The 8538-nt window shown below is 46.4% G+C and overlaps 1 protein-coding gene across 1 annotated transcript; it reads left to right on the top strand.

Annotated features, from left to right (window-relative positions):
- The first annotated feature begins 3170 nt into the window (after positions 1 to 3170).
- On the top strand, positions 3171 to 6276 carry abraa (actin binding Rho activating protein a). Its single transcript, XM_061220520.1, has 2 exons — positions 3171 to 3851; positions 4978 to 6276. Exons 1-2 carry the CDS (start codon positions 3255 to 3257, stop codon positions 5413 to 5415), a joined length of 1035 nt encoding a protein of 344 aa, XP_061076504.1. The 5' UTR covers positions 3171 to 3254; the 3' UTR covers positions 5416 to 6276.
- Positions 6277 to 8538: the final 2262 nt, after the last annotated feature.

Genomic DNA, 8538 nt, shown 5'->3' with positions numbered 1-8538 from the left:
CATTCATTCATTCATTATTCTAACCCGCTTATCCTGATCAGGGTTGCAGGGGGGCTGGAGCCTATCCCAGCCAGTCCATCGCAGGGCACACACACCATTCACTCACACACTCATACCTACGGGCAATTTAGACTCTCCAATCAGCATAACCTGCATGTCTTTGGACTGCGGGAGGAAACCGGAGTACCCGGAGGAAACCCATGCAAACATGGGGAGAACATGCAAACTCCGCACAGAGAGGCCCTGGCCGACGGGTATTCGAACCCAGCACCTCCTTGCTGTGAGGCGGCAGTGCTAACCACTGCACCATCCGTGCCGCCAATGTTACGTGTTTCCAAAATTAAGTCTGCTGCTCAATGAATATTTTATTTGTTTTTCGCAACATTCTCTGCAAACTCTAGAGACTGTTCTGCGTGAAAATCCCAGAACATCAGTAGTAGAGATACTCAAACCACCCTGTCTGGCACCAGTAATCATTCCACAGTCAAAGTCACTTAGATCTCATATCTTCCCCGTTCTGACATTTGGTCTGAAAAACAACTGAACCTCTTGACCATGTCTGCTTGCTTTTATGCATTTAGTTGCTGCCACATGATTGGCTGATTAAATATTTGCATTAACAAGCTGGTATACAGGTCTGCCTTGTCTTTTAAAAGAAAGATGGTGATCTTGCAAGATCTTGCAAGATGGTGAACACAGACATTTCCCTTGCCTGAAGCTCCCATAGTCTGCTACTTTCTTTGTGTATGAGAAAGTAGATAAATTCTTGATGGGAATTGCATTACAGTACAGTGACAAATAGGAATACTGGTTTTGCCAAAAACATTGGAATCCTAAAAATATTTGATTTAAATATTATAACAAAGCTAGGTACATTGGGTTAATGCTGTATTTTATATTATATTAGTAGTCAGCCTGTAGCGTAGTGATTAAGGAACATGACTGGGACCGACAAGGTCAGTGGTTCGATCCCCGGTATAACCACAGTAAGATTCACACAGCCATTGGGCCCTGGAGCAAGGGCCTTAACCCCCTGCATTGTTGCAGGGGAGGATTGTCTCCTGCTTAGTCTAATCAACTGTACGTCGCTCTGGATAAGAGCGTCTGCAAAATGCCATTAATGTCCATCCATCCATCCATTATCTGAACCAGCTTATCCTGAACAGGGTCACAGGGGGGCTGGAGCCTATCCCAGCATACATTGGGCGAAAGGCAGGAATACACCCTGGACGGGTCGCCAGTCCATCGCAGGGCACACACACCATTCACTCACACACTCATACCTATGGGCAATTTAGACTCTCCAATCAGCCTAACGTGCATGTCTTTGGACTGTGGGAGGAAACCGGAGTACCCGGAGGAAACCCACGCAGACACGGGGAGAACATGCAAACTCCGCACAGAGAGGCCCCGGCCGACGGGGATTCGAACCCAGGACCTCCTTGCTGTGAGGCGGCAGTGCTACCCACTGCACCATCCGTGCCGTGCCATTAATGTAAAGTAATGTAATATTATATCATACTGTATTATATTTTTATGTATATTATATATATTCCCTTTCTGCCTTTCTGTTACTCTTGGTAACAGTCTCTGTAAAAAAGTGCTCTACAAATAAAATGGAATTGTTTTAATCCCTGCTGGATTTATTGTGCAATACCACTCGTTTCCTTGTCAGTTGACATCATGCAGGGCGTGCTAGCGTGTCATTCCTCAACCTAAATTAGCCTGTACCATAATCCTGGTGACGTGCCGTATTTTTACGTCCATCGCTCTGAAATCATCAGCTTGACATTCAGTGTCTTTCAATAAGCGATTAGTCTTTGAATCTCTGTCTTTAAAAAACCTTCACATTCACCTTCAACATACAACATTTATGGTCTTTACTTTTGATAGCATCAACCTTTCTGATCCGATAATTCTGAAACTTTATCAAAGCTTTTGGAACTGAGGATTAAACAGCAGTGCGCATATAATAATAATAATAATAATAATAATAATAATAATAATAATAATAATAATAATAATAATAATAAATGACACCAACTAAAAAATGGCTTGTGTGCCCCTTTTAGATGTAGTAGGAGAAGATCGTATTTGTTTGGAATACTATACTCTGCTTTTAGATTTATAGTGTAACACACTGTATTGGTGTTTGTGATCACTTTCATGATGAATGGAGTATCTGTCTTGAGTAAAACTACATTAAAGTCTAAAGTAGAGTACGATAACAACTCTAATTGCCACAAGCAAGCCAGCAGGACCCCTAGCCTACGTCTCTAATGTCAGACACGGCAGGAATGTATTCCCCTTCACACGCCAGTATCAGGTGTCGGCGCGCATTTCAGAATGCGTTCATGGAAAACACAGGAGGCATTCCCGAGTGAAGTTCAGAAGGAAAAAGGCAGAGGCTGAATCAGTACGACTGAGATTAATCGGAGGAGCAAAGCGCTCAGTGAATGTAAACGCACCAGGCGTAGTGCGCCCTTCCAGTTTGGGATTCCTGTGTTAACCGCTAATGTTTCCAGTCCATGACTTGGCAGCAGCCGCGGCCACACTCAAAAATAGCCACCATCAAAACACAGGCCCTTCCACGAGCAAACGCACCACCGAAATACAACAGCCAGTGGAACATCTCTCAATCAGGGCTCCCATGTCATCTCATGCACAAACTCATGCATATTATATTTAATACCTAGAAGCTGGTTGCGCAACATTTTTAGCCAACAGTAAGAGAATAAATATTTCCTATTTCTCATGAGCAGTGGCATAAATAGTATGAGCCATGAGGCAGGCTGTATACTGAACTTCTTTGTAAGGAATACATTTATGGATTCATACGCATTTCTTTCCTATCGGACATAAACTCACGGCTCATATGACGCTGAAAAAGAGAATATAGACTGGAATGACCTTATCGTATGCAGCCATTTTGTGCTAATTATATGTGTACACAAACAGTGGGGGGCATCGCTGGGTCTAAGTGTGACCACCTGTTGCCGGGAGCCCATGCGAGGGGATTCCACGGGTGTGTTTGGGTCACTGCGGGTGCCATGTGTGGAAAGAATGTGACACGTACGCCCCTCCCTCCGCTCTCCTTGCCCCCCGCCCCCTTAGGCTGTCTCTCCTATTTAAGGGTCCTGCCTTTCTCTCCTATTTAAGGGTCCTGCTGCACTTCGGGTAGCCTCAGAAGGATCTGACAGCCGTTGTCTCTGAAGCTTATTTACAGTACGTACTTAGAGGGCGTTTCTGCGACGATGGCTACCGCGGCCGCGCCAGACAGCCGGCCGGGCGCCAAGGCGATCAGGAGGTTCCGGTGCGCCGTCATGGTAACCGGCCTGGCGAAGAGCTGGCAGACCTGGGCCACCAAGAACTCGGAGAGACAGGAGTCCGTTCCCGCCGGGTGGGTCCCCGACTCGGTCCAGGAGGACGTGAATAAAGAGAAGAGGGTGCGCAGCGAGGTGAAGCATGCGGTCAAGGCCCGGGCGGTGGAGGCCGACGGCGGGGAGGACGGGTGCGGGATCAGGACGGGCGCGGTCACCAGGACCGTGGAGCCCGTCCGGAGCGCCTGCGCCAGCGGCGTGGTCGGCGCCGTCAAGGAGAAGATCGACGGCGGCCATCTTGGCTCGGAGGAAGTGAAGCCCTTCCTGGGCGGGGAGTCGCCCACCAGGCGGCGGCACTGCTCCTCCAAGGCCAGCGGGGGGCTGAGGGCCTGGGCGCAGCTGGGGAAGGAGGTGCGGAGGATGGGCTCCCGCAGCAGCAGCCTGGACACCGAGGACAGCGGGCTGGGGGAGGAGGCCGGGCTCAGCGACAACAGCGAGGAGCAGGAGAGTCCCCGCAAGAGCAGGCCCAAGGTAGGCCTCAAATCAACGCCGAGTGCACCTCCCTGCTGTCAAATCCGGTGTTTCTCAGCAAAAAACTACCAGCTACCACAACTATCAGCTGTTTAAAAATGTAGCTTGAGCTTTTGTTTTATCAGGGTTTACTCTACAGGTGGAAAGTCGAGTAATCAGAAAGTTAAAAAAAGTTCTGCCATGTTTCTCAGCCAGTTGATTACACTCATTAGTTCTACCTTCTGGCTGAATTGTGATTATTTGTAAATTCAGGTGATTCAAACAAAATATTGGCTCTTTGGTAAAGTATAGTTCACTGTCAGAGAGGAGATTTTACTCCACTTGACTCTTATAGAGCACATTTTACTTTGATGTACACAGTCCTATTTTGACTCACTTATGAGTGTACGTTGATTGTAATGGAATATACTGAATATACTGAAATATAAATCAATGTAATGTAAACTGAGTGTCTTCATCCTCATGGTACAAGTCTGTTGAGGTGGAGACACCTACATTCCACAGACACACACACCTGTGAAAACTATTAGCAGATACTATACATATTCTCCTCACATTACTAGCTTAGTGCTCTTTTGTTTGAAAAACAAAATTAATAATCAGCTGAATATTAAATTCTAACACCACATCACAAGTTCCGTTCTCACTGCACATTTAAATTAGTATGTGAGAAAGTTGCTATAATATGGGACTTAAAAGCTGAGCAGTCTACAACAGCCAGGAAACAAGAAAACAGCCATCATTAATAATATGCAAAAACTGTAGATGACTGCTCATCATAGAAATATAAATGGCTCTTAAATGCTAACGGCAGGGGTGCACGACAAGGGCCGATCCATTTCAGGATTTTGTGCCAGCTTCTGCTCTTAATTACTTAATTGACTCAACCATATCTTATCTTCCATGTGTATGAGGACCGTCTACAGTTGCAGACTGCAAGTGTATCCTAATGATTTTACTGTACTCAAGTACAGGCTTGAACCAGAGTAATTCATAGAGCTGTCAGCAACATAAAAACAAGGCAACTGGTTCGAACAAAAACCAGTAAGCAGACTGGCCCTCGAGTTGTGCACCCCTGGCTAAAGGTGACTTGGTTTTTGGTGACGTTGTGCCGTTCGCTCCCCAGATCCGCGTGAGCTCCATGGGGGACCTGAAGGCCAAGTGGGCCCAGTGGTCCCAGCAGCACATCGACGGACAAAAACTCAACCCCTTCAGCGAGGAGTTCGACTACGACCTCGCCATGTCCCAGCGCCTCCAGAAGGGCGACGAGGGCTACGGCAAGCCCAAGGAGGGCACCAAAACGGCCGAGCGGGGCGAGAGGGCCCAGAGGCACATCCGCAGGGAGATGGACGACATGTGCTACATCATCCGGGACATGGGCCGCGTGGGCGAGGACGGCAGGATCTGCATGACCTTCGGGAGGCTCTTCGGCCGCTACGTGAAGATCTCCGACAAGGTGGTGGGCATCCTCCTACGCTGCAGGAAGCACGGGATGCTGGACTTCCCCGGCGAGATGCTGTGGCAGGGGCAGGACGACGACATCATCATCACCCTCCTGGACTGACAGGGGATCCCATCCGGGAAGAGGCACCTCTGGGCCGCCTGGCTTCCTTGGCTCAGCCCCAGGGGGGGACTACGAATAGATTTACTCCAAAACACTCTCTGCTCTCTCGATGCTATCACTGCCAAATATCGCCCCACTTTGTTTCTAAGTCAGCCTTCCAAGGCTTAATTTGGCTGCCGATTTGAAATAAAATGTTACAAGAACCAGCAGAGACTGCAGCTCTCCAGGACTGGAGTCTGAGACCCCCAAAAGGGAGTGGGAAAGGAAATGTACGCTTAAGTACGCAATAAATGCACATACATTTGATATGATATGAATTACACTCCCTCTGCAGGAGGGCTGCAGGATTATATGAACATGAGTGAATGACTGAAAGAATGAATGAACGAATGAACAAACGAAAGAATGAATGATTATTAATTGTATATTCATGCTGTAACAACAGCAGTGTGGTTAAGTTATGGACGTGTGCTTGTAAATCGAAAGGCGTGAGTTTGATCCTGGCTGGAACAATGCTGTCGTACCCTTGGGCAAGTACTCAACGTGAATTGCTTCAGTAAAATATCCAGCAGTTTCAATGGTTTGTATGCAACAAAATGTAATCGGTTGTTGCTCTAGATAAGTGTATTTGTGCATACAGTAGTGCAAATACATAAAACAGTGATTGAGGTTTTTAATGTATATCTTATTGTACGCTCTAATTTAAGTGAAGAATTGGCTATAGGATTGTGCTATCCAGAGCTGGTTGCTTGATGTGAAAATTTCTTTCAAAATGAAAGCATACGAGCCTTCTTACAGAAGGGCACTTGGCATTTTGTAAAGTGTAACATTGTTATTTATGAATAAATATCTTTTTTCTCATTTTTTGTCCGTTTTCTCTGTACTGCTCCAAGTAGCATGCTGCTATTTCCCCTTTACCTAGCACATAACCTGATGTCTACCGTCTGCCCCTTGTTTCTAGCTGGTGGGCTAAAGGTCACAGAATCAGCTTTGGTAGCGAGCCAGGGTCCTTCATTTGCATGTGAGCCAAACCCCGGTGGATTACCTGAACACACGCTGTCCTTATCCGGGGAACAGAAGCCTACCATGCTGGAGGCTGCCTCTCTTGAAGTGCTGCCAGGCCCCAAGAGGGATTGGGGGGTAGGGGGGTGGTGGTGGCGTGGGTATGCTGAAGGACATCCAGCCTTTGTTACCTGGGCTCTTTGCCTTTATAAAAGTCTCTTCAGACAAAACCTTACCCTGTTTTTAGCCGTATTTCTGACTGAAACAGCTTGCCACACGGATATATATTTTGGTCAGATCTGCACAGGAAGGCCTACAGGACCTTGGTTGGCAGAAACCTCACTCACAGGAAAGTGCAGGTGCTACTCATTGCCATCATTAGACCTGTTATGAAAGCAGAGCCAGCTGTGTCTTTGGAGATACATGTTCTGTTTTAGTCTTATATTGGCACTTATTTATTTTACTCTTTTGATAATTAACTCTCCCTCCATAGGAAATTAATGGCTTTACACCATGTTGAATATTTTAACGCTAATTAAGATAGAATGACAGCCAATGAGGTAAGACATTTTGACTCATTTCAGAATTTGCAAATAGGGTGAGAAAGTTGTACTTGTCAAGCAAATAGCAACTTTAAACAGGGAACAGCTTGGCTAGCTTCTTGCTGACGCTAGCTTGGCTGCCACAAGTTAGCCGAGTCTGCCCTTGAGGGAAACATACTTGCATGCTGACTAAGATACTGTAAGGCTGTGAAATAGTGTTGAAAAGATTGAGTTTGTTTTGGCTTTATTATTATATCAATACACGAGTGATAATGGAAATTAGCGTACAACTTAATGTAGGCAAGTAAAACAGCCTTACAAAGAAATTACATACACCAGACACGGGGCAACTGTCAAAAAAGGCTGATGCTGGCTGCTAGTGGTAGCATAACCTCACATCACACACATGTACTGCATCTCAAATACATAGAGCAACATTCTCTGTCCTTGTGGAAACTTGATAAGAGAATTCAAGTCCAATCTCGATGTTCTTGGTATTGAGAAACACCTTTGGATTATTTGCACAACACATATACCTAACTAGCACAATACAGTATGCATATGGTTTTGGTGAATGAATATCTGAACATGAATATACTTCCAAGAGCATGAGTGAAATATGAAAATGGCCTGACTAGAATTTTACTTCAAGGGCCCTGAGAGCTGCTGTTTTTCTACCCTCTCTTTACCTGGGAGTCAGGTGTGAAGACAGTCTGGCCAGACAGACAGGAGCACTAAATGTTCAGTTTATTAGCCAGGAGAAAATAAAACCAGGTCTGGATTTGGATCCGAGGGCCAGATGTTATGATCCGTGCATTAGTCTGAGCTGTGCATTCAGCGCATAGGAGGAGCAGGCAGGCCCAACTGGTGCAGGCAGACTGCAGCACTGCATCCCAGTGTCGACGCTGCAGCCCTCCACACGTAAGGTCCGGGGTCTCCTCGGGTAAGAGTTACACACTCTTCCATTTTACTCTCTAAAGCCTCTTCCTCGTGGCAATAAGCGAATGCTCAACGCCAAGTAAGGCGGTGACTACACACAAGAAGAATCGAGTGCCACCAGCTGCTGAAACTTCGCGTCATCCGTCGAGGAAGATGGGGGTTCAGGAAACCGCCAGGATAATAGCGATAATAGTAGGCTGTCGGCAGAAAACGTCTGACGCCGGAGAACAAAAAGTATTGGCTTCAAGCCGTTCTTCCCTGCGTCACATGAAGCCGCGATGTGATTGGTTCCACGAAAAGGTCAGCGCCAAACTAGGTCAAAATTGAGCGTTGAACATCACAACACGGCGTTCATTTCGAGCTGCGCGCTACACCAGGCGTGCCGTCGCTGCCAACGCTGCCTCCGTGGAAAATGAACGGTTTGCCGCCATGTTGATGAGGCTGATCAGATGCAAACAGATTAATGGAACAGACTTCTCATCTATCACTCATCTATCTGACTCAAAGAGCTTCATTTAAATGTGGCCCATTGCCCGTTACAGCTTGGTACTTGTTTACGAGCAGTTTTAGATATATTCTTACTATGAAATTAAGGTATCAGAGAAGCAAAGATGGGAGAAAGAAATGAGATTCTATACAA

The sequence above is a fragment of the Conger conger genome, chromosome 14, assembly GCF_963514075.1.
Source record: "Conger conger chromosome 14, fConCon1.1, whole genome shotgun sequence".
Classification (NCBI taxonomy): domain Eukaryota; kingdom Metazoa; phylum Chordata; class Actinopteri; order Anguilliformes; family Congridae; genus Conger; species Conger conger.
The sequence above is the reverse complement of the archived record's forward strand: the minus strand, read 5'-3'. Positions and strand labels throughout refer to the sequence as shown.

Bases quoted from the DNA above. Each gene is read 5' to 3' on its own strand.
- abraa (XM_061220520.1), top strand. From the start codon at position 3,255: ATGGCTACCGCGGCCGCGCCAGACAGCCGGCCGGGCGCCAAGGCGATC. The intron at 3,852-4,977 runs GTAGGCCTCAAA...TTCGCTCCCCAG, and splicing joins CCCGCAAGAGCAGGCCCAAG to ATCCGCGTGAGCTCCATGGG.